Genomic DNA, 27,322 nt, shown 5'->3' on the forward strand with positions numbered 1-27,322 from the left:
ATTTCCTCGTCCCCAATTAGTGATTTGCCTACCTTTACACCATCCAGCACTGCTTTGATGACACTTGTGACAGATGCCACATTTTCCTTGTCTTCCAAGTCAATACCATCCAGCATCACCTGGTCTGCCCAACGAATGAGATTGGCTAGGCTCTGGTACACACGGTTATGGCAGGAAGACAGCGCCGAACTGCAGGAAGAGTGTGAGAGTAAGGCCTGGAACATACAATCCATGGAGAGCCACTGGGCATTTCCACATGCATGTATGTAGTCACAGTTTCATTCATACTTAACAAGCGTAGGCTTCAATCTAGTGTCCCACACGTGTGTACTCAAATTCAATTAAAGTAGTGAAGATTTTGCACAAGAAGTCAGCCTTCTTTTTCTATGCAATTACATTCTTTGACCTCTGACTTGCACACGTGGGCACAAGTGAACTTTCTCACTACTGGGAGTAATAAAGGAGCATCTTATCATAGCTTCTTTGTTGTCTTTATTGACCAAAAGAAGTGTGCCATTAACTGGCCTAGAAAGTGTTGTGCCAAAAGGAGCATGCACAGTCACTTAAATGCCCCCTTTACACCTTGCATTAAAATGCATTTTCTGTGATGGGATACCGATTGGATAGCATTTCACCATTTGCATTTACAGCTGGTACTAACATGCGTCTCCAGTGTCCACATCAAGATTTGATTGCTATCCGAAACAAAGTCATCTCTCCCTTACATCACCTCTCCACCACTTCTTCTGCAAAGATTTCAAGCAGCAGACTACAGTGTCACATCCTGTGCGCCACCATATCAACATTAAGTTGACTGCATGTGAAGACTCTTCTTTTGCTTTTTGCAGTTTTGTCGCTGCTTTCACATTAGCTGTGCTCAAAGCCAACAATGCATATCCAACCACCTCCTGAAGTGATTTGGCAGGTTGGATCTGTCCTCAATGAGTCTCGGGTGTATTTACATCTGTACTTACAAGCGGTCATGTGCTATCTGATTGCAATCTGATCACAAAAACGCATTTTAATGCCAGGTGCAAAGGGGGCCAAACTGTAGGAATGCTCGCGTTGATTCATGAAGGGCCAGCGAACCACCACAGAAATAGGAAAATTACGACATTTACGTTATGTGGACGTCTGCGGACACAAACAACATGGTAAATATGACACAAGATAAAGGTTGGAAGAAGGAAAGAGTATAAGAAAGAAATTTAGAAGAGGTAAGAGGAACTAGAAAAAAGTAGTAGATGAGTAGATAAAAGATTAGATGCACAGGAAGTGAGAGCAGGGGGGCAGCAAGAACAGAGGGGAGCGAAAAAAGCATTGGGATAGCACATGTTCAACTGTCAGTGACAGAAAACGCGACATTTCCATCCACCTACCATTTATTAAACTATTAAGGTGGCATTTGTTAATAAACAGCATGCCTGACTCCACAGTCACAGGGTGGAAACAGCTAGCTAGTGCTGACAGAGGAATGTCTAACAACACAAGGAAGCTGGGTGTTGTTGTTCTGGCTGTAGTGAGTGGTGTGTTCAAACCTAACACTAAGGTGTGGCACAAACCTGCACCAACATGCAGCATCTGATTTACAGTGCTGAAATATCTATCCACTGTCTCTGCACAGCTTAGTCCTGAAGTGAGTGAGAGACGACTGTAGCTACAGAGGTTCGAGGAAGGATTTAAGGGATGGTGGAGCAGTTGGGAGGGTGGCGAGGTTTGACCCAGAAAAACTACACAAGCTAAAGGCTCTATCTTACACACAGCTAAGTAGGAATAGTGAAACTACAAGTCTGCACATCGAGTGCCCAGACAAAATAACTCTGTTTTCAGACACACAGACACAAAGGTGTTACACCCTGTTTTTACCTAGTTCTTTGACCAGTATTGATTATAATTACTGCAAATCTTTAACTATGGAGTTAATTTTGTCAAGCTAGTTTTTCCATTTGTTAACGTCTTCTTCCAATGTCTGTCACACAACAGTTACACACAAGTGCACTAGCTTATTTTCCAAAAAAAAACATGTAGGTTGTCTTAAGAAGCTTTGAAACAGAGGTGTTCAATATAAAATAAAATTCTGTCCTCAATACCTTCATCTGCACTGATGGATAAGGAAAGGCACAGAGACAAAGAGAGATAGAGAGAGAAAGGTTGTAACATGTCTGGGTACTCTCACAGAGAGGGTTTACTTTCCCCAATGTAAAAAAAGCCAAACTTAGTCTACACAAAATTCATTTCCCTTCCTTGAAGGTAACATACTTGATAATGTGCCACATAAGTGACTAAGATGTGAAATTTAAAGGCTTCAGGCACCAGGTACAACAGGTACACTTACAACATATGGTCAATCTTCACAAGCTGCTGAGTGAGTGGTAGTCAACATCATGCTAGTTCTAACATGCCCTGCGTGCCTGGCAGCTATGCAGTAAGTTATACTGAAAGTCAGAAAGCGCCAATTTCCATAACCAGCATAGGGCAACAATTAGAAAGCATGAGCCTGTTGTATAGTTTTCAATTTTGTAAAATTAAAACATGGAGTTTCCAGTCACAAAATAAACACATAACTGTTTCCATCTTGTGCTGTGAAACAAAGGGGTTAAGTGGAAGTGCATTTGGGCCCACCTGTGCTGTATCCGGGCCTCCACCTGAACCAGAGGCAGGATAGCTTCAAGCACCTTGCTAGCAGAGCCAGGAAGCATCTCCAGCACCTTCTTCTCCACAACCATTTTGTCCACGATTGTCTTGAAGTAGCGCAGGGCACTGACCACATCTTTCTCGTGTTCTTCCAGTCGACTCACCTTCTGCAAATACAAAAATAGCAAAGTAATACCACAATTGTAGTTGTAGAGTTTTAGTTGCAGGGTAGCTTAGCTACATCTGATTATGATGATCTTAACTTAACTTCCAAGCTCTTGAACAACATAAACACAGTGTGACTTATCATTGAACAACCTATTTAGTATTTGGGCCGACATAGCAGTCTGGGCTCTTAGTTTTATGACTCCCATGGTTTGCGCACACTTCAAAGGACCATTCATCAAGTGATGTGGCTTGGAGCCATCTTGGTCCTACATCTCTTTCAAACTCTCTCGTCTTTTACAGCAGGACTGCTGGGCAATACACTGTACTCATCAAACCAAAAGCCTAAGAGGAGTGGAGGAGTTCATTCAGGAAGTGGCCTAAATCCATTCATGTTTCTAGTTTAAGACACCTGGAGCCTAAGCAGCCACCACAGCTACAGGGAAGTGGTGGGAATACTTGCACACAGACAGACACAATGGGATATGAGAGCACAAAAATATTAGAGAGGAAAACAATCGCCTCACAAAGAGGCAAAGAAGCACATTGTATAGCTGGGAAATAGATGGATTTCCCACAATATACATGCATTTTCTGCGCAGACACACACACACCTTGTTAGTAGGTTTCTCTGTACTCTTGGCTGCTGGCTCAGTCTGAAGTTGCTTGCCCTTCTTGGATGGAGTCCTCTTGATCTTGGGAGAATGGAACTTGTCCATTAGTTTCATGGTGAAAGAGGACAGATGGGATCGTTGCGAGTCTGTGGACAAAAGGGAAGTTAAGTGGTCATTCAAGGAGGACAGACACTCAGGGGATCCAGAAATTGGATAAAAACAGAAGGCACAAGCACACTGAAGTGCTGATATCACACAACGTCACAAAACTATGCTCAAGTAAAAAAGTTCAACACCAGTGAGATTCATTAACCAAACTTGAAGATTCAAGTATGTACAAAACCCGCTCTGTTTCTACTACATTTGCTTCCAGCGTAAATCTGAAGGGCAGGATCTTCAAGCAGTCCATGATGTAGCCACGTGTTCACACACACAAGAGAGACATAAACAGAGCATTTGAATACTCTAGTTAGCTGTAATAAAATTGTGTCATGATAATACACTCACTGTCCCTTAACCTCCCAGGCTGATCCCATTATCTCTGCAAAAAATAAAAAATAAAAGCATCAAGTGATAAATGCTAATAACAACTGTGGGAGTCGGCAGGAAGTGTGGGTTTTATCAGTGACAAAATTGCAGCTCTATCTGCTCTAATCTCCCTTCAGCTTGATGACTGTGTGATGCGGCATTCCATAGCCATCAGCGTAAAAACACTGAATGCTGAATAGCAATCAACAACAGGAAAGCACCACAAACTAGAATTCCAGTTGGGCAGTGCTTTCATCTGCACCATCGATCCACATGCATCACACATATCCACCCTACTGTTCTCCCCCTCCACCATTAATCCTCTTCATCCTTTTCTGAGTAAAAGACAGAGTTTGATGAGGGAACCAAGGACGATTGTGAGTCTCATCAAGAATGTTGATGCAAAGACACCTAGTGGAGTGTCCTCTTGATACAAAATGCCTGTGATGATGCATGCATGACCCCTCAGGCTCTTGTTTTACACTGCATTTTTTAATAATCTTATCTTAGTGTTTATTTAATAAACCACTGAGTTACTGGAAAAGTATCTTGTGACTGTTCTGTCACTTCAATTCTGCATTTGACCTACTTCATAACAGCCGAACAGTTTACTTATTCACATGTACATGACAAGGAAAATGACAGTCACAGAGCTAGCTGTCTTATCATGAGGTTGTTATACTTAGGAATTGTGTGTACTCTGTCCACTCACTCCCCACCATCTGTCAATGAAGACATAAAATGTCAGACAGTCAGGATATGGGGAGAGAATACAAAGAAAAATAATTTCACTCAAAGAGCCCAGAGTCAGACGAGGGACAAGACACAGTGAAGGCCCTTCAGAAGGGGACAACCTATTTATCTTTATAGCTGTCTGTATCAGTTCTCTGTAGCATAGCCACAGGGGATGCAGTGTTTGCTTCAGTGCTGCGTGAACAGTAGAGTGAACAGCATAGCTGGGGCTGACAGGATTTTTTGTACCCTGAGGCCACACATTGTTTTGCTGGTTTTGTCAGTTTTGCCGCAAGTCAGACAGTTATTCTGGCAAGATTTAAGCTTACCAATGTGTAGGAAGTGGATCAAAAATGTATACACTTTTGATTGCACATCAGCCTCCGTATGAATTTAGGCTCAGATAATCCTGTCTATTTGACCCAGCTGACCCCTTATTCCTGGCATGAGTACAGGGAATGTGGCAAACATCATGGTCCCTCTCACTCAATCTCAAACAGGCCCAGAAGGACTACGCTTGAGTTTACAGCTGCAGCTTAGAGTCCCAGCCCAGAATTGAGAAACAGTGACATCAGCACACTGAGTCACAAGCATGATCGATTCATCTGGTCCCTCAGACAACATTGTAGCCCCTGTGGCTTGGCTTTCTATCATGCACACAGAGCTGGTCTCCTCTGTTTCAATTCACTTCTCCACTACTTCCCTCCCTCTTTAGCTCTTTCCCCCTTTCTCTTGAGTTCAATCAAAGTCTGGCTCAGCATGGAAATTACATCATCAACCGAAAGAAAGAAAGATGGTGGACGAGAGAACGTCAATAAGAGAAAAGAAATAAATCCAAAAGAGAGGGAGGAGAGAGAACACAGTGAAATGCTCTGTTATAGTCATGTGGGCCTCTTTAAGTCCACACTCCAGAGACAGGCCAGCCATCCCTCCTGCTCTCCCCTGACTCCTGCCTGCTGCTGTTTAGAGTTATGAGGTGATGATGTCATTGGTTGTAATGTCTCTTGCACTGAATCCGCCTAGTCATGGACTGAGAAAAATACTGAAAGAAACCTCAAAGTGAAATAACTTTTTCCTCCTTAATTTTTGCTCAGCTGCCCAGGCCACAACAGACCTTTATACAATTTTTCCTTCTCAAACTTTCTTCTCTATCAACTCTGCATGACATTTTAAACACAAGTTTAATGACTCTTTAAAACCATTATTGGATTTTCACTCCTGTAAGACGAAAGGACACATTGACAGACAGATTGGAAATGAACACTTCAATATTCCTGGAATGGACCACATAATTTATATTTTTCCTTGTTGTTTCCTGCTAGTGGCAGATAAATGACTCACTAGCAAGGAAAAGTACAGGACTGTAGCTAGTCTGATAAACGTACAGTGTGGTAATACTTCCATAAAGCTTTAGATTTATCTCTTTTGTGTTTAACTGCTGTAGCGCCACAAAAACTGAACACACAGCTCCCCCGAGCTTCATTATCCATTCATATTGCACTGAACCCTCACAGTTACTTTTATATATAATATGTTTAAGACCCCAGTGAATAATATTACAATAAAAGTTTATGATAAAAAGTACACATTTGTTGTTTTTCTAATTTGGTGCAAGTGGCAATAGTAAAATCATGTTTTTTTATGATGATGTTAAGAACATTCGGACAAAATAAAATCTGAGTGTTAAGAATAAACGGTGAGGGATTCAGCTTGTAAATATTGTTTAGAGGCAGTGCAATTGCTTAAACACTTTAGGGACATTCAAAACAAACACTCCAGACTGAACTAATCCTGAACAAAGCCTGGGAGAGTTCTCACACAAGCCTGTGGTATAGTGGAGTCCTCACGAGTTTGGCATTTGGTGAACTGTCACATACGCACATGACACAGGTCTAAATTTATGGATGCTTCAGCCAAGTTTCACGATGCTTACATATTTCCATGTACACCAGGCCACATGAGGGAATAGTGGCTAGCACTCTTGCCTTATAGCAAAAAGACCTGGATTCACAACCAAGTCCTATTGAGGGCTTTCTTGTATGGCATGTTCTTCCTGTGTTCTTCCTGGTTTCATACAGTCCAAAAGCATGCAGAGGTTAACTGAACACTCAAGACTGACTGTAGGTGTAAATGTGAGAGTGTATGGTTGTTCGTCTTTGTGTGTTCACCCTGCGATGGACTGTAAACCAGTCCATGGTATACTCTGCCTTTTGCCCTAAGTCAGCTGGGTTTGGCTCCAGTGGTAGACAATGAATGAAGTATGTACCCTAACTTACTCAATACTTTAAGTGGGTTTCTTAATTGCCATTAAAGTAAACAGTGTGCATATTTGTAATTGAATGAGCAACACACACAAATATATAAACATATATACAGTTATTGTCTATTGCCTTGATTTGTGTTTACTTTGTAGGTCCTATTATTTATTTTTCTTTTTACATGTGAGAATTACTCAAAGTGATTATTTTAGAAGACACAAAATACATTTAGATTTCATGGGTAGAGGATATAAAGCAATACGTCAGAATAAACCCCTGGGATGTCAATAAACTGGAGAAGATTACTTCAACCCAACTGATAAAGCAGTGACATATGAGCTTGTCCAGATCTGAGTGGAGAACAGACAGACTGGCAGATTGATTTGGTTCCTGTCCAGTACAGGTGTGATCTATACACGACAGCTGGTCGTGCCCCCACACCTGCCCTTCCCCTCAGAATAGGATGATGACTGGGTGTAGGGATACAGGCACAGCTGTCACCTCCCGCTGAACTCAGTGAAAGTGCATGCAAGCCGCGCATATAGACTTGTAGAGACTGCTAAAAAACTGGTCACAGGGTCACAAAGGTTACTGGGCCAGCTGTTGAGTAAGGAAGAAGGCAAGGGGGGACATAAGTCAAACTCAAAGGGCATGTACAGTAGACAGTTAAAATGATGACTGCAAACTAAAAACCCAACAGGATAGGACAGTGGACATAAGCAGGCTTGATGGGAGGAGAGAAAGAAAGGAACATTCATCCTATTTGATTTGGTGCGTGGAAAACTACATCTGTGAGAAAAATCGATTTACATTTTATAACTGCATTCTATTGACGTGTGCATGAATAACTTTTTTAAATCAGAGTAAAGCACCCTCTCGTCTAAATGTGTATATATTTAAAAGTAAATAAGACTATGTGAATGAAGCTACTGCTATACTAGCTCAGTAGGGCTGTGCACAATGATTAACGCAACATACGTACAATGACAATACTAGCGGTCACATACAATAATAAGATAATAAGATGATATATTCCATAATTATATATAGATAGAAGAAAAATGCTTGAAACAAGAATCTGCAAAGGATGAAAATACATCTGACTGAATTTAAACATTAAAAAAATTTCTGTTAATACAAAAATTCCTGTTAATACATATATCCTTTTAAAAGACACTGTACATAAATTATTTGTACACTTAATAGAAACGGGAAAGCAATGCGTTCCTATGATACATGTAAATAGACGGGTAATTATTTACAAGTGTCCATAAAAAACAACACCATAGTGGTTGAATTACTGTTTGTTCACTGTAAAGAAAACCTCAGAGAAGCAGTGTAAGAAGAACTGCATCTCCACAGGCAGTGATGCAACAGAGTGGAATGCAAGCTGGAGACACGCAAGATGAACAGTGGGAAGAAAAATGGACAGGAAAGAAAGACATATTCAACAGGAAATAGTTTGGTGCTTAGTTAATTATTTATTCTCTCCATTGGCTTCCTGCTGACCGTTTTCAGTTTTCAATAGAAATCCTTTTTACATCATCAGTTATCAATGTGTGGCAAGGAAGAAAGGAGGCCTTGGTATGGAGCGTGTCCCTGGTAAATGGCTGATTGGAGAGGCAACGGGGGAAGAAATTCAGTGCTAAGTTTTCCAGCTGTTCTGTATGGGTGTAGCAAATGCAGTGTGTTTAGAAAAAAAAGGATTGTGTTAGTTCAACTAAAACTGGATTTTTTTCATATATGTAAACATCTTAGTTTGACTGAAAATTACTACATTGGTTATCGGCAAATTTAATTGTCAACAATTGTCTTTTTTGAGCTTAACAACCTTGTTGTTTCTTTTTAACAGAGTGAGTCATCTTGCTTTCTGTCCATCTCTGCTGAGCTACACACACGCAAACACAGAGGAAGACAGATGTTTGTGTGTGATGCCTCCGTGGACTCCATTATGTGTTAGCTCTGGAGAGAAAAGCCACGTGCACGTGGGGGAGAACACGCAAACTCCACACAGAAAGGACGTAAATAAAGTCCCTGCTTGAGCTTGTATACTGGGACGAGGACAGTAGTAGTAGTTCGGTTAAATGGCGTAGTTGAGCACAACTTAATTGAGCATGGAACCTACTGTCTGAGATCTAGCATGCATCCATTTACTGAGAGAGTAAAGGAGAAGTGCTCAGCCCACTTACAGTCGTGTATATTTCAACTTAACAAATGAGTAACAAAGACAATCTAATTTCTAGAACAAGCTGATCAAAATATTAAAATTCCAAATGAATTTAAAAATAAATAAACATAACTGGTGAATGACTGTTGACTTGGCACTGAGAAACTACATCAAGGACTACAATGGTCTTGCTACATTTGGGTTCATTTTTATGTAAATGAATACTTCAAATACTTGGATACAATATCTACTTAATTTAACAAAAAAATATTTATATTTGACTGAAATCACATATTTTATATATACCTCCTATTTTAAGTGATTAACAGTGCACACAAATATGCCCTTTCGTATCTCTGTCAATGACTAGCCAACCAGCCTCCTCAGCCATGAGTAAATGATCAGGAGCAAATATGAAAGTGGTGATGAAGGCGATCTGCATGCTGGGTTGCATGGGAACAGACATCTGTTCAACCGTGGCTAACAGAGCATAGCCACAGTAATACAGGCCACCAGTAACAAAGAACAATTCTGCTTTGAGAGTTACTAACTAGATCCTTAACGGCTAAGAGTGGCTGTGTTTGGTTGTCTGTGCATTGAGTTTTTATGTGATGTGAAGATGTGAAAGTGAACAAATGAACATCTGCAAGAAGAAAAACTCTTTCCTTGAGAGTGTTTGTGCCATCTGCTCTCAAATGTAACCACAGACATGCCACAGTAGACTGATGATTGAGACTACATCTTTCTGGGGAAACTGCTGCTCTGGGAAAGTCATCACTCACTATAAACCATGAGATCAAAGAGTGATAAAAAAAAACCCTCACCCTCTTTTTGTGGTTTGTCACTTCTCAGGATTTAGTTTAGCATAAAAACCTCTAAGAATTGTACATTATCCTCCAAAATTTAAATTTGACATGATTCAAACAAATAATGTCACATTTAATAAATGTGTGACAAGCAGGGGCTTTAAAACCACTCATCAGTGTGGAGGAAAAAGTATTAAGTTAAACCATAATTAAAAAAAAAACAAGCACTATACTGGGACACAAAATAAAACCTTTCCTTATGACTTGGTAACACATACTTCATTCTTGTGTCTATTAATTCCTTAGGTGTTGCTTTCTCATGACACAGGCTACGTCAGTCAACATAACAGTATTTTCACAACCGCAGTGTACTTTAATGAGACAAATCCATTATTCAACAAAATGCAAAAGAAGGGTTAGTGAGGGCACACTTCTTTTTCATTGCACTTTGGGAAACATACATTGATCTGACCTTGCACAATCTATAATCAGCAAGTTGTGTCATTTCCTGCATTTAAACAGCAGCCTGCAGCAGACTTATACAACTTTTTCAAACACAAAGTCACAAGGTTTCGACTGAGCACCGTGAGACAAAAAGTGAGGGGTGAAGTGAAAGCTCAGTAAAGCAAAACAATTTACTGTAATGAACAACAATGTGTGAACACAAGGCTACTGAGGTTAAAGCAGACGGTGGACAGTACTACTATTACACAGCATGTAGATGGTATGTCGATATTGAGGTGAGTGGGTCTGTGTAAAGCTCTGTGTGACTCAAACTGAATCTGCCTAAGCATTGGTATTACTAATAGCTTTTCGTCTGTGCCTTTCCTTTAAACACCGTGTAGAAAAAGACATGTCATATGTACACAGTAAAATAAATAAAATTGTTGTTGTTGAACTATTATAAAACAATGAGTTTCATCAAACAAAAGGGAGAAATCTAGTGGACCCTTCTGGATATTTTTCATGATACTGTCAAAATCATCATTTAGATGCAAGATTCCATAATTATGCCATTATTCTGTTTTTGTTCCTTTTATTTGTTCTATGCTAAAAATTGTGTGACAGTGACACATTAAACACACTATGTCAATAATCAACGATCTGGAAAAATTAGGGCATTCTCAAAGTGACTATTAGTATACACAGTAGCTTTACAGTACTACAAACCTTAAGACCTGACATATTAAAAAGGCTTTCAATATTGGGAGCTGTCTTTTTACTGCTTTTGGAGTTTAATAATCCTTAAACATCATGTTTAATTAATGATTAAACTACTGTCAATGAGGAGGTGCGTTTAATAACAATGTACACTATAGAAAAATAAACAGAAATGTAGAAACAAACAGTAAATCTGGGCAGGAACTTTGTTCAAAGTTACAGTAGGCCACATAAGCTAAGGTTATAAGTTCACACCAATGTATTACACAGACTGTTCTGTTACTGGTTAAATACCACGGAAGAAAATATGACACTTCTCTGGAATTAAACCATCAGATCATATCAACAGATTTTCACCAATTTCCAGTGAAATTAAGAGTTTCAATCACGTACTTGCGGTATTGCGTATATGTGGTATTGTATGACTTTCACACACAATTCTAGCGTATGTCAAATATAGGCCAGTTGCTTGGAAGGAGGGTTTGGATGTGGATAGGACCAAAAGACCTGTGTATTGTGTGGTGGCATAAACATTTACAAGTCTGTAGCCTCAATGGCCTCCTCTGTTTAAATATGAGGCCAACAAAACTCCTTCGTCCAAGGCTCTATTTGTCCAGAGTTAACACCATAATTTCTCCCTTCTGAATTCCTCTTTGCCCCTCGGTACCTTCCAACTGGTGCTGTGGCTCAGACTGGTGGGTCGTTCTTACTAGTATTACCAATGCTGGATTACCACATGAATTCTGTTTTCTAGTAGTTGTATGACGATGATGAACACCACATTCAATACATTTCCATGCACAGTTCATTTGAGCTACAGTTGTGGCTTGATGCCGCTTTTTAATTGGACTCCTACCCTTGTGCCAGTACACGAGCACTAGTGTGGAATCAATTTATTGAATGAATTGTGTCCGCCTCCGCTACACTAGGTGCTGATACAGAATGCCCCCTCTCAGCTTGTTGATAATAGGCAGTTTCTGGCTTCACTGGCTGCTAGTTCTTACCATGTGCCTTTAAAATTTCTGATTTAGTACAATACCAGTCAGACTGACATGTTACATGTATTTAAGTACAATTTTGTAAAACTACTTGTATTGTTATATACTCATTTATTCCTCAAATTGATTTCTTTTGATTGGCATTCATTTACAATCTCCCTTTCTTCATGTCTGTGAGTAACTAAAATCATCAGCAAGGCACTACTCAAGTGGCAGCTTTAGTGATACAATGACAACATACAGTACGGCATTGCTTTTTGACCACACTACATCAGCTGCAGGCTGTGACTGACATTTAAGTATGAATATTATGAATATTCAAATTATCCCCTTTCCAATGCCAGTAGCTGGAACTCCAGTTGAATGGATTTAATATGGGTTGAGGTCTCATGGTGGGTGGACTAATGGAACTAGTTAATGGGAGCACTTGGCACAGTGGTTCAGTTAGATTGTATTGAAAGCTATAGAGGGAGCCCCGAGGTCTAGGTCACTCAATTGTCCTTTACACAACAGTAACACACATGCATCCACATCTCCAGACGGTAAGAAATGAGCGCATAAAGGAATCCCAGTGAACTATTCAGCTGCGAGCAACAGATTTCACACGGAATGCCCCATTTCACAGAAGAAAAATGCATAATATAGTCTATAACACACGAGTAGGAAGATTTAGATGGTCCAATTGTAAGATAAAAAACATGTAGAGAGAAGTAGTTAAACAATAATGTAAACTTAACTTACGTTAAAATAAGACACTAACTTACAAATTACTTGCCATAATTACTTAGTCTACCTTTGACGATTGGTCCGGTGATTATCTCTTCAAATCGTGTTTTTGTTGCTGTTTTTTCTGTCACGTTTGTTGTGCAGCCTGGGCCAAGGTTTCAATCTCTAGTTTAATTAATCAGCAGAGAATCTGTAACTCTTGATCATCACTGATGAATAACTATTAATTAGACATTTTGGTAGACACAAATATGACAAATGTTTAATCTTCTCAATAAGTCAAGGCAATACTATTTTCAGTTGTTATAAGGACCGAACAATGTATCAAAATCAGCATAGTAGTCACGATTGCGTCGACTATCAAATTCGCCGACGATGAATTTAATAATCGACATAATCGTTTATTTTTCGAAGCTATGTTTGTGCTCTCAAAACTGTTGCTGCACCTTCCACTGTCTTGTCTGCCTTTCGGTCCTTGACGCACTTGCACAGTAGTGGTAATGTGGGTCAGCCGTGATAGCAATAGCACGACAGCAATGCACGAGCATCTGAAAAGGAAGCATATTGTGGCTGATTACATTTCTGACGAAGAGGTAAGCTAATTGGCTAGTTAGCTGGTCAAATTAACGTCAATAGTGAGCTACTTATAGCTGTAAACGTTAATATTAATGATGACGATTTCATTAGCCTTACCACATATGTTATACGTCTGTAATGTTATAACAGCTATGTCTTGTTTGAATAGGAAATGTGTGTGCATAGTTTTTGTTTCCATTTTACAATGCACTAAACATTTACAGCAAAAAAATGTTAACGGCCACAGTTGTGCCTTCATTTTATTTATCACATTAAAACATGCTGCTACAAGCTGCAAAGTTCATTAAAAGTTGAATGAACTATCATCTTAATTGTCTTTATTTTTAGTTAGCACATACCTTAAACACTTTAAGCTGGAAGCTAATGATGGTTATACAAGTGCAGCTGCATGCTGGCGCGATAAGCTGCAATTTACATATGACCCGATTAGTTGACTAATCGCAAAAATAATTGGTGACTAGTCGATTATTGAAATAATCGTTTGTGGCAGCCCTAGTTAGACTCCAGTTATTTTAATGATTCTGCTGATATGACATGAATGAGAGAGGCTACAGACGGTGAATTTATAGTGTTATACTGGAGGGCAGTGTAAGAAATCATACAACACAAACACGGCATCCTGGGTACCCCTCCTGTTCCTTCCACCCTGACGCCAAGGTCACTGGCACGATTTCCTGTCCCTTGTCTCCATCACTGAAGGCCGCTCCCTCTTTTCTGAACAAAACTCACAGACCACAGCAGCCTGGGCGCAGCACATCTGTATATGCAGCTCCTCTGTATAACAACTTTATTCAGCTAAACAGGCACAGACCTCACTCACACACGCACACAAAAAGACCAGAAGCTCACTGTGCCATACATAACAACTCTAACACAAACAATGCTCTAAGCAGTCTGATACTTCATATGACCTTCTGGCTACAGTCATACTGCATTTTTTTAGAATTCCATTTAAAGCTCACTTTCTATATGAATGCCTCAGCAAAGTGCAGATACAAGCAAGGAGCAGGTTCACCCTGGGTGAAACAGATAGAATAAAGGACCATAAATTGCTATAAATACGCAGCTTGTCAGTATCTCTGGCATCAAGAAGAAGAATAACAGAGACAAGGCGACAGCTACAAACCCTGTGATCTTACTGGGATGATTTCAGAGGAGAATACTGCATGACCGAGTCCTAAAAGTGGAAATTAGCATTTTGGCACTTCCAGTTCCCTCTTTTGCCTTCTACTTTTAAAGTGGAAAGTTGGGGCTCAAACTTCAGCTTCACTAATCTACATGCTGACGTGTCTCTGGGCAAGACACTTAACAAACTCCTCCTGGGCTGGCAGTGTTTAAATAGGTGTGATAAATGTGACAGAAAAAGTGCGGCATCGCTGAATGGATATGAGGCGCTATATCAAAACAGACCATTCATGATTTTCTCAAGTTTTTGCATATCTTCAAAAAGGAGGCTGTTGTCTAGTGTCATGAGACTACAAAGTTTGTTGTGGACAAAGCTGATGTCCTCACTAGTCCATCTATATGGCTTTGTTGTGCTCAGACTCATGCTCTTGGAAACTATGACTTTCTTAGAGGAAACGCTTTTGCAGAGGAGGTAAGTGCCGCAAACCAAATTATAAGTTAAGAGCAGTTGGATGCATAATGGTGGTGAAGTAGCCATTTGACAGTGATGTAGTTCATTAATAGCATAGCATTTGCTTATAACTTCTGGCATTTGTATGCAGGCTTCAGAAACATCTAAAGAGTATATCCCTGAATAAAATGTGCAAGTATCATAAACGTTTGTTTGCCACAGTGTTCGTTCACTAAATTAATCCAAAAGCCAGTGGAAAAATCCCATTAACCTTTAGGCGAGGAAACCAGGGTGACACTAACTGGTTGGTGTACAGAAATACGTCATCCCTGCAGCACTTTCTGAACAGCAGCTGTTTGGCATGAGAGCATGAGGCAAACGGGCGCTATAAAGCACTTGAGATAGGAGACTGATCCCACGCATAGACAAACAGCCTCAAGAGAACCGATCACTTCACTGTCCGAGTACAAGTCGGAGTCAGATACAGAGAGAGAGTAGCATAAGCAACAGTGTTCTTGTGAGTAAATGGCCTTAAGCAGCGGGGAGTGGTACCACTCTCCCCCTGTTTGAGTGCTACACAAAGCTGATCTTGTCAGTACAGCTGGCTACTTGTCATCTTCTCAACATTTTGTGCAAACACACAGTATTCAACAAAACTGACAAACACATGCACCATGCACCAGTTCAAATACTCTGTGGCAAACCAAACTCTTTGCATTTATATTGTTTCACAGCTTCTTAAAAAAAGGCTTAGATACCAGATGTGTCCATACAAAGAACAAGACTCGCCCTCGCAAAGTCACTACTAATTAGGCAGTGGCTGTTTAAACTATGTCAGTGATGAATAACCAACCACACACAAACCAATTATTTTTTTAATTATGCTCAAAGAAAAGCTTATTTAAATCTGTACACTGCTTGCTCCTTGATTTGTAGATGGCTTATAGATGTTCCATGGTTAATTAAATATTTAAAACCTATATGTACATACTCAAAAAGTTTTTTTTCCTAATCACATTTAAATAGCAGAAGGATAAGTGGAACTAAATTCTAAATTTTCATCTAACCAACATGAACTAACTCTTTCAAAAAGCAATTTGTCGCAAAACAAATGCAGTTCCATTTCAAGCCCTTTATCCACTTTTAAAACCTTGATGACAACATTAAAAAGTGGATTTTCAAGCACCTGTAAGAACACATAAAACTAAACTACATACATCTGTCATTTTTGATCAGATCAAACTATTGAGAGAGACACTGCGAGCCAGTGACACAACTAACAAACATTCTGAACAAAGAAACAACAGTGAATGCAGTATCTGAAAATAAAGGTAATATGGCAATATAAGGGCGAGACAAACGGGTAAAAATAAATACACTGTAAACAAGGTCCTCAACATTCTGTTTCAGCTTTCTTGTTTTGCTCAGTCAACACAGCGACCATGTCCTCGGAGGAATGGGGCTTATGAAATGGGAAACAGCTTAAATCAGAAGGAACTTGAACTAAAGAAGGCAGAACAAAGACTGCAGTGTCTCTGTTGTTCAAGATGACTTGGAATCATGTCTTGATAATAAGTTTAGATGTATTTAAATACGGCTGCAGTAACGGGGAAAGGCTGCATACTGTGTGGCAATCTAACTGTGAAAAAGAAAATGAATGTAAAAAGTTGCTTATCGTCTTCCAACAAATTATTGATTAACTGATGTTTTTCTTCTGCAAGCAGTCACAGTGCAGCAGGCGTACTAAACAAAAGAATGTATTTTTATCATATCTGGAAAAAGGCAACCCTACAACACCCAATGTGTTTGCATTCACACAAAACTACAGTGAACAACATAAAACACATCCAGCATTGGAAAAAATACTGTTGATTAATTTAAACATCATTGTTTGAATGTTGTTTTTTAAATGATGCAAATAGAGTCAGAAAAAAAACACTAAAAACATCTTTCATGATGAAGTAATTGCAATTTTGCACAATGAAGTAATTGTTAAACGCCATATTTGCCATAATTGTTAAACGCCTATGCTCCAGCTACAGCCGAGAAGACAAGAAAACATGCCGCTGTTAAAGGACATCTCAAAGAACTATAGATGTGTGTTGAATTAAAGATATGTTTTAAGTTTGACCTCCACAGACTTAAGTTCAGTGATGGCAGGAGCCACCCTACTTCTTTATGACTTCAGTATTGCTCAATGCCATTGGAGGAACCTCATAAATCAGTATTTTTAAAACACATTTTCTCATTCAGGTTGTGAGAAAAGGAACATCCAAGAGGAAGTGGGTCAGTGGACACTGATGCATGCAAACACTAACATAATGTCAACATTCTGCCCACAGGGTTAGAGGCTGAGCCAGAGTCTGACAGATTAAACATTGTCTACTTGCAAGTATGTCAGATACTATTTGGGTATGATATCAGGATATCAAACGAAAGATTTGGAATTATCCATTTATTCAAACATAAAGCCATGAATACGCACAAATACACACCCACATCTGCCTTGACAACACCGATGACTCGTTTGCAAGCAATGTCAACTTCTCTCTTCATTCCTGATTTAGACTGGAATTGGAAACTGGCAGAGACTGTGGGACATCCCCTTCATTGTGTGCCAGCTCTCTGACACAGCCATGCCACCCAGGGGTTTGACTGACATGCACATTTGACATAAAGCTTTTTTTTTTATCTCCACATTTTAACCCAGACAATGCTTGTAACAATTATTCTTCTTTGGTTGCTAAAAAATGCTCTACATTCAGACAGACAGGCACTTATTTTACATTATTCTTAATGGCTGGGTAATTGTGGTGTCAGTCTGACATGCATGTGCTCTTGTCAGCCATTTAATAGTCTTTTCAATGGACAATCAAAAATAACTACCTCTTATTTAAATCTAATGCAGCAAAAAATAATCTGAGTATGCCGATCTTACGACTGCAATAAATGCTCATTGTAAAATAAGAACTGAAAGTTTTCAGCAGTGGTTCTCCATCTTGTTTCTTTTGGTGCCATCATCTAATTAAGAACTAATTCCGTCATTCGTAGGGCCTTAATTAAAAATGACAGAAGAACTTTGGTCCAGGACTTAGTTACATTTTGAGTTTTTACTTGGGTTCATTCTTTAATGATCAAAATGTAAACCTACTGTGGAGAGGGTACTTAGACCTAGGGAAAGACCTTGACCGTCTGTCTAATCAGACAACAAAGACACTTCCTGCCCGCTGGTCTGAAATGCACAGATTATTATACAGAGTATTATAGCACTTGGCTGTGTGTAATTACACAATGATAGACTCTCAAATACCTTAATTATGGAGCCTCTACGTGGTACTGGCTCACCAGGGCGGATGTGTTCACACAGATTAACAGGAGAAGCATGGGTTCCCTACAAACCTTAATAAATCAAGTTGCATTAACCCCAACACAGTGGGTCAACAAACAGACTCGGCTACCATTGTGATGCAAGATAGGCAGTCTGGATTTAAGAAGCCAAGATTACAGCCGCATGGAATGTAACCAACACCAATGTTTGTATTGTGTAACTGGATTAAGACAGCAGCATCTAGGGAAACTGGCATCTCCTGATGAGGTGAGATGAGAGTGGCAATGGTCTCTGTCTACATGGTGATGAGGCAGAAAGGCAGTTTGTGAGGGAAGGCTGCTGCTCCACAGAGTAGCCTCCTCCGGCTGGGTCCACCCAAATTTTAGCAGAGCAAATGAGCACTTTCCATAAAGCCACACGACACAAAAAGCTCGGCAAGGAATGTCCCCTGCATTTCATTCTGCCACTAAGTTACATTAAAGCTCCAAAACTGGCGACAACAGCATTAAACAAAGAAGTAAACCTCCCCCAAAATCAATGCAAGACTGCTTCCATTTTATAAAAAAAGTGTTCTATAAAGTGTGGAGAAAACAATATCAAAAAGCTATTAAACGATGTGATTCTCTACCCAGTTCAGTTTATTACAATGAATTGATTTTTGAATTAAAAAGAAAGCAGGAAGCATTGCAATGACAGCTAGCATCAATATTACTGGTTTGCATGCATGAATCAGGATAAGTTCTGCTATATTTGTGTGTCTACCTGTGTCTTCATCTAGATCCCCCTGTAGAGAGGAGTATGTGTCCTCTGAGGAGGCCTGGCTCCTCCAGCTTATGTTGCCCATCCCAGAGGCCAGTATCCACACAAGCTATGAATCCAGAGGTGATACTGACAGCTTTGAAATATGCTCGTCTGACCAACAGGTCCTCATTGTACAAAAAAAATCCAACCATCACTCAGTAGCACTCCTGAGAGTTAGTCACAAACTTACTGGTCCTCATGATCATCCTAGCTTGACTCAGCCACGTTACACTGCACTTCAGAGGAAAGATCCACAAATAGCTCCAAAAGCAGGCAAGAGGTAGTAAAAAAGTTAAAAGTTCATCATTTCAAAAATAATTAATCTTGCAAAAGCTGTTTAAATGCAGCTAGTGTCAAAGAATCCTGGATAGAATGGTGACGCTTTCTAAGCTGTCATCAATGGTCCTGGAGAGGGTCCAACCCACAATTGTCTGGAGTGGAGATGCACTGAACAGTCTCAGGGAAGTGAGCAGGCCACCTGCAGGAATAAATTATCTGCTCTCTGCCATGTAGGTCAACACACAGCAGTGAAATCAAGTGAAGCATCATCTTTTAAGATGATCGCCCCCAAGGAAAAAAACTCTCATGAGCTAGAGATGGAAGCAGAGAAATAAACGTGACCCATAAATGGAAGTCAGTTTGAATTACAAATAAAATCCCCCAAAACAATCTCTGTAGAAGATGTTAAGGGTGGAATGGCTCTGAAAACATTCCTGTTATTGCCTTCATAGACAGCCTTCCATTGGTCATCACCAATAGCCTCAGTACAGTGATTACTCAAGGTATAATCCATCCAATCCTCTCTACAGTTCTTCATCTGTGTTCAGACTTGTTTCCCATCAGTGCACTACCTTTCTCCACCCTCTTTCTCTCCCTTCCTAAGCTCTATTCCCTGCCTCTTTTTGCTTTCCCATACACAGCACATACAAAAAAGTAATTACAACATAGCGAAACCTATATGAGAACAGCAAGCCTCTCATTCTGTGGGAGAGGGAGGGTAAAATGCTTGCTGCCACCAAACCTCAAAATTGCAGTATGTCAGACCAAGACCCATAGCTTATGCTGTGGCAGTGGGATCCCTCATCTGCAATGTGCACGCATCTAATCGTCGAGGAAACCCTTTTGTAATAATGACTTCTTTAGCTCTTGCTCAGAAACTCTGTGACTAAGGCATGTGGGGCTTACTATTTCTGTACATCAGACAAATAGATATTTCAGTCTGAAGTGATGCAGCAACCACAAAGCCAAGAACTTGACTTGCATATCTGTGTAACTCAAGGAAAGCTTGATACGAAGATGCACAGTCCCTGACTATGGATCTAAAATAAGGCTGCTTCTACCAAACACTGCCTAGTCAACAGTGCTAATTATATAACAATGTACTAGTCACACAGCTTTGACACAAACACAAATGTGCCAAAACCTTTGTGTCACAATCCATGCGGGGAGTAAGAGCATATGAATTTTGCAACAGCAATAATCCAAATATAAAGCCTCAATTAATGCAGGTTTCTTTGAGTCGGTGGGCTGTTTCTCCATTTTAGAAAGGTAACCCAATGCTTGCATTTATCCTCAAAATAAAACCTATTAAAATGAACACAAAGCACCAGTGACTTTATAATATTTATACCAATGAAGCTGTCCATCTCCACAGTACCTTTCTTTCCTACACTGAAGAGGATGCAAGGTTTCATTTGTTAAATGAAGCTTAAGGTGTTTGCTTCAGAGTCTGAGTCACTTACCGAAACCAACCATGTCACAATAACACCGTCCATTGAAAGGGGGTGGCATTAGATGTGTCACTGCACCTGTGGTACAATTCCAAACCATCTATTTGGGTCATATTTGCATTCATTCATGAGCAGCAGAGACATTGAATCTGTATCAGAGAATTTCAGCTGCTTGAACGATGAAGTCATGCATACACACAGTTTGGGGTTCAGTGTTGCAACAGACACAAGAACCACCCACTTGATTTCCCTGGGAGGTAACATCCTCAATGAGCACCACACAATGAGGTGCAGCAGCAGGAACTCAAAACAGTAACGCTGCGTCAGGTCATTGACAGCAGGACATTGTATCCATGGTGATAGGGGATGTTGATGTTGCAGCTAATGACTCTGGAAGATACACCATCCAAAAGTCTCCATGTGGAAATTGGTGTCTCCGAGTGTACTCAAAGATCTACTTGGTCTGTGTGCTATGCCATCTATTTAGATTGCACGACTGGAAGATCACATTACTATGCAAAGTTTAAACCTACACTGAAGTTCAGGAATCAACACTTGTAAACAGTGGCAGTGACACTTAATTTCACTTTCTCCAAATCATTTCCATTTAAATTTGCTCCAGGAGTCAAGAGTGAATTAATCTGTTTCTATCAAAGGCTAAACCTGTTCCCTTTTCTGTGGACTCGCCACAGCCTAAGCCCACTTTTAACTTTTAATTAACATCTATCTCCACAACTCCTTCTGCTCACTCTCTATCTCTCCAAGGAAAAAGCTTAATAGGGTGACACTGAAGCAGCCATGATATTGTCCCCCCTTTTTCGCTTTTTCAGCCAGCAATGTTTTCTTCTAAAGGCATTGATCAGGATGAGAAGCAACAAGTGAAACAGTAAATACAGCTGGAAAGGGGAAGCAGTCCATATGAGGAAGGGTGCAGGTTAATACCAATACATTTGCATTAAATCTACTCTGTATTTTTCTGTTTAGTACTTATTTTCAGGTGCTTTTTTTAATCAGAACAAAACCATACTACTCTACTGTATTTATAAAGTACTTTGTGTAACTTGTCAACGGTTTTTTATTTATATATTTTTCAGAGTAATCAACAGCCAACTGCAGGAAGGGAACATCACTAGTGAAGAAATACTACACAAAACTTAAACAAAACTAAAGGTTAAGTTCCAGAATTCATGATTTCATTTGGTAATAATTACAGGTAACATACCATTAGTGTAACAAATATGTAACAAAGGTTCAACATATATCAATATTATCTGTGCACTGTGAAAACAAACTTTGAAACAGAGCACACATCTTGTGAATGATTTGCCTCAGATTTGTGAAATATTTCTCTGATTTTGTCTTCAACTTTAACACAGAATATTATTTGTCTTTAATTATCTGGCATTTAAACTCCCGACCAAAACATTTTTAAGTGTTTAAGACCCTATAAAACATTTTAAAATGATTATGCATTATAGTGTGTTTTCAGAAGCATCAACAGCATTTTTACTTTTCTATTAAACAACATGTACAGTAGGCAACGCTGATCATGTAGTACACCATTGCATGGACACAATCTGAAAGTATTTTTTACAGTAAATACTTTTATTCTTTATTCGTGAGGACATTTTATTTTTTTTAGCACTCATTGAAGTAAAATGTCTCAGTACTTCATCCACCAATGGTGGCTGTTATCCAGAAACCCTGAATTTAATTTTGAACCAGAATCCTCAACACTGCCTCTTATTTAGCTGTGACCATATGTAGTCATCATCTGTCTGCAAGTCACGAAAGGAATCGGAAACTTTTACGCCTGTGAAGAATGGGTGAGCTACTGGTGGATGACACCCTCCCTGCCTCTGCACTGGGAGCCGAGTGTACGTGTGTCCATTTACTGCAGGCATCACTGGACACGACTGTATATGAAGGAGACAGCTGGCGGGGTAGGATGCGTGTGTAGCAGGCGGGTATAAAGTTTCCTTTCCAAAAGCATACCGGAGACCACCCCGTGTCCCCCCACCACTCCACTTTGCACCAGGGCGCCGCGCAGTTGTTGTTTTTTTTAATTTCCCTTTGAAGTTGCGCGATATGATGAACGGCACCGGAGGACACAACAAAAAAGATGCCACGTGCACAAAGTTAAAAAATCAACACAACACAAACATACAGCAGAGTCATGGGCGTGAACGCAACGCAACTCCAGCTCACTGCTTGGTAACAACGCAGCTAGCGTTAGCTCCTGAAAAGCTAACATTTAGCTGATGTTAGCCACCGTTAAAAAACACCTTTTACGGCCAACTATGATACACACAAAAAACAGCAACAGACAACATGTGTTCGTTTATTTATCTCTATTGACACTACTCTTTCCGAACGAAAAAAAATCCAAAGTTATTCATAAGTGTTTGTGATGCTTTCAAACAATCAAACCATTGGTGTATTTACGCTGAGGGAGAACGGGGAAAAGCCGGTGGGCTGAAGATGTGGAATTGTGATACGTTTTAATTGTATTTTTAGCGGTGGCTAACCTTCGATATTTATCTCGCCAAACTGCTGGGATTGTAATATCACTAACACTTCATTGTTGTCTACATGAGGCTGAAAAGGCACAGTAAAAGCCATTTTCTAAAGCTAATACAGGCTAGCCGATACAGTGACGCTTGGTTTTAAGTGAATAGCCGAGAAAAAGAACAACCATATGAGGCCCAATTAACCAGCCATTCACACTGACCACGTTCGTTGTGTGGACCCATCATTTTTGTGCATGTGTCGGGGCACGGACGCTCGTTTTCATCTGTCCGTGCTTCGATATGAGGAATACCGTTACACGGTGTCCCGACGTGAGCCAGTGTGGCGGAGTGTAGCCGTGCAGCACTTACCTTGCTTGCTCTCTATTTTCCCCGACATTTTCGTAGCCAGCAGCTGTGATCCCACTCGCAGTTCAACAAAAACGTTAGCTACAGACGAGCCTCGCCGTGCGTCTCCTCCTCCTGATTATTCCCTCATTTTCGATGTACTGTAGTGTCCATGAGACGATTCCACCGGGGTTAGTGCCATATATTTACAGGCCACATACATTGGCACGGTCAAAACTGTCTCGGTCCGTCTCCGGGTGATTTTCACTGGATACACACACATTCACACACTCACGCCTCTCTCTCTGCCTCTCTCTCTCTCTCACACACACACATACACACACACTGGCTAATGTCTTGAACCCAGACTCTGGAAGGGAGCCTTCACAGTCAGTATAACACCGCCCCCTGGCGGCAGGAATTAGTCATATCAATCTGTCAACAAGGGGATGGGCGTGTTGCAGTTTGTATTCTGAGTTTTTAAAAACTCGAGGTTTGTGTGTGTGTGTGTGTGTGTGTGGTGCTTTGATTAGACTCATCAAATAACAGAGAACTTGCAAGTGTTTCACACTGATAATCACCCATCTATCTGTGACACAATGAAAACAAGATAAGGCATGTAAAAATACATATATGTATATACAGAGGACAATAAAATTATATATATACTGTACATATATACATGTGTATATATATATATATATATGTATATATATATATATATATATACAAAATCTAAAAATGCAATGTTTGCCACAAATGTTCTATAACATAGAATACATCAACAGAGAGCTCCAGAGAGTAGTCAGAGGTGGCGTTTCTCTTATTCAATTCTCCAGTTACCCAGTACAACTCCCCAAAATTGACATCTATAAAATTACGTGTTACAGTATGATCTGGTATCACAGCCGTACTAATATTTGACCTTACTTATTAAGGGTTAGTTCATAGTTTGACAAAGGATTCACTCGTTCAACCACAACACTGAACTCAAACACAGACACATACTCACAGATGGCTTACAGTTCATTTGCTTGTCTCATCAAAATCAGCATCATCTTCATTTACAGTTTACAGTACATGAGGATATTAGGCCGCCACATATTGCAACACCAGACCTTTAACATTCTGAATATTAGGTTGTTCTTGATACAGCAGTTTTTCTAAATTAACTATCTGCATACAAGAGATTTATTTTACCCTGCTTCATTAAATAAAGGGTTAAAGTTTCTAATGATATTGTCTTCTACATGTTAGTATGTATCACAGCACAAGACTCTTTCGACCTTTTCTTTACTATGATTCTATATAATTAGCTTAGCATTTTGTACATTACATATCTTAATTTTCAATATCTCCAGTTTCCCCAGGGAAACTAAAAAAAAAAAAAAATCAGAACTTGGGCCACGGCTCATCTCATCTCGTGGAGACGACAGCAAGAAACACAGCAGACCCATTTAGTTTGGTGCAGTGTTTCCTCTAACTGCTTCCATAAATGTTTAACCCAGTTTAAGTGATACAAATTTTATGATGTTTGTGGAGGTGATCCACCTCCACTGTAAAGCTCTAGTGGAAATCCTGAAGAATCATTAGCTCAGGCTTCAGCTTAAGTATTGTAGTTGAAAATAAAGCAGTGGGCATTTTCCCTCATGATTATATTTTTGAAGCCAATCCTCTGAAAAAGATCAGCAATTAAGTATTCTCCATAAAATGTAATAAATCTTGAACTTAAATCAACTTATTAATGCTTAGTCCTCACGTACTACTCGCATACCCTTGGCAAACTGACCCTTTGTTTACCCTAGACAGGATTTTCTTTGTCAGAGTCAAAGACTTTTGTGGAATGGCATGCTTCTGTAAAGTTATTTGTGGGTTTTTTTATATGGTTTTTAGACAGTTTTATAATATACTTCTTCGAGTTTACAGGGTCAAAATAAAGGTTTTTACAACTTAAAAGTTTTGAAATCCTTTTAGTACTTTTTGCTCGGGTGTGTTTAATAGTTGGTGAAAATGAACAAAAATCATATTGCCTATAGGTTGTGCTCTATATTGCACAGTCTTATTGCCGAGCATCCTAAATGCTCTGTGTTCTGACGGATAACACCCTTATCATTGAGTTGTAATGGAAAATGCTGAAAAATACCCATCTTTTGTTAAAATGTAAACATATTATTGGGTAAAATAAGGGTTAGTTTAAAGTTTAATTTGATTTGGATGAATACATTTAAATGGAAGCACAGAGCCCCCTGGTGGGCATAGTGAAAACATAACTGCATGCATCAGAGGCAGCTGTTTTAACTTTTTTTCTTCTTTTTTTCATTCATACATAAATAAATAAAAGGAATGACAGAAGGGATGAGATAGGATGGCTTCTCATTTACTAAACTGCTGACTGTAGCTTCTGTCTATTTAGTGCTTGCACATTATCTCAGCCATTAAGGAGCAACCATGCAGATTATGTCTCCAGGATCTCAAGACAAAGCAAGTAAGCCTTGTCATCTTTTTTTATTTATTTTTATGAATAATTGATCTGACAGACAGATTTATCTACATTGTGTGAGTGATCTGGGTCATCTTACGTGCTTGCAATGCACTCATAAAAGCCAAGATGAATTAAAATACTAAGACGGCGAGTTCATTGTGTCTTGTTGCACAAGTATTTCACGCACCAACCTCATCTTCAACTGTATTAAATCACAAATCATACAGAGCCTTGAGAGTCAAGGGTTCATTTTTACACTGGCTGTCATTATGCCTCCTCCCTTGAGTTCTTGCTTGCACAGCAGAAACCACACCCATAGAGCAAGTGTGAAGTGCTTGCACCAGTGTGTGCACTAGTGAGAGTGTGTGGGTGTGTGTGCAGTGGAGGAGGTGAAGGAGTGGAGGGAGTGGAAGGAGTGAAATACCTTCCCCAAGGCTATGATAAAGTCATAGAAGGAAGGCAACAGGCTCCTACAGCAGTGGCGGCAGACATGTCGGGAGAGGCGAGGCCTCGCAGCACAATCCGAACACAGGTCTGCTGGGGCAGTCTCAGCTTTCCTTGACAGATTATATTCAATCCGTGAGTGATGTAACGTGAATCAGCCTCGCGGTTGTCTGACTTAAATGTCATTCACGAAAACAACAAAGGTCACAGTCGTCAAAATACTGGCTTCACGAGGCAGAGCTGAGGGCGTGTCAGCGACGATAAGGAAGTGGCATGAACTTAGTCACTCAGAGGCAATTTGTGCAGGTACATGTTTGCAGTACTCACCTGCATTTTTATTGACATCCGTCAAGCCAAAGTGGACTTGGTCACTCAAATCACTCATGCATCATGTTCATGCAGCATAGGTCTTTGTACGTAGTGCAGTACTACTCAGAGCCACACAGTGGTGCTCATGAACTGCTGTCCGTGTCTGCATTTGAGGCTCAGCTTTATGCATCATGCAGGCAGGCAGGTATACAGGAGAGCTGATGAAATGTATTGTGAGAGGGATAAGCCTAATGAAACAGAATCTGGCATTACAATGATGATGAAACAGCTGGGTGTTTTTTATGTGGACTGGACCTGATAACAGATTAGACAGTGTTTACAAGAAACATGAATAGAAAAACACTTTAAGTTTAAAAGTTGTCATAATAAATGAACGCTGCCTGTTTTCAT

At 39.9% G+C, this 27,322-nt stretch overlaps 1 protein-coding gene across 11 annotated transcripts in view; it reads right to left on the minus strand.

Moving 5' to 3' along the window:
* The window catches only part of rapgef1b (Rap guanine nucleotide exchange factor (GEF) 1b), a 42,560-nt gene extending 18,568 nt beyond the window's left edge, over nucleotides 1-23,992 (minus strand). For 10 of the 11 annotated variants that reach the window (XM_044011873.1, XM_044011868.1, XM_044011865.1 and 7 more), the window contains exons 1-4: nucleotides 23,701-23,992; nucleotides 3,414-3,559; nucleotides 2,623-2,801; nucleotides 33-189 (exon numbers count right to left, since the gene is read on the minus strand). In XM_044011873.1, the coding sequence (XP_043867808.1) occupies nucleotides 33-189; nucleotides 2,623-2,801; nucleotides 3,414-3,559; nucleotides 23,701-23,728 (510 nt within the window). In that variant the 5' untranslated portion in view covers nucleotides 23,729-23,992. Of the gene's footprint in view, nucleotides 1-32; nucleotides 190-2,622; nucleotides 2,802-3,413; nucleotides 3,560-19,281; nucleotides 19,352-23,700 lie in introns of those variants that run through there. The other variant, XM_044011866.1, reaches the window with a different exon arrangement.
* Nucleotides 23,993-27,322: the final 3,330 nt, after the last annotated feature.

Source organism: Solea senegalensis, linkage group LG21 (assembly GCF_019176455.1).
Source record: "Solea senegalensis isolate Sse05_10M linkage group LG21, IFAPA_SoseM_1, whole genome shotgun sequence".
Taxonomy (NCBI): Eukaryota; Metazoa; Chordata; class Actinopteri; order Pleuronectiformes; family Soleidae; genus Solea; species Solea senegalensis.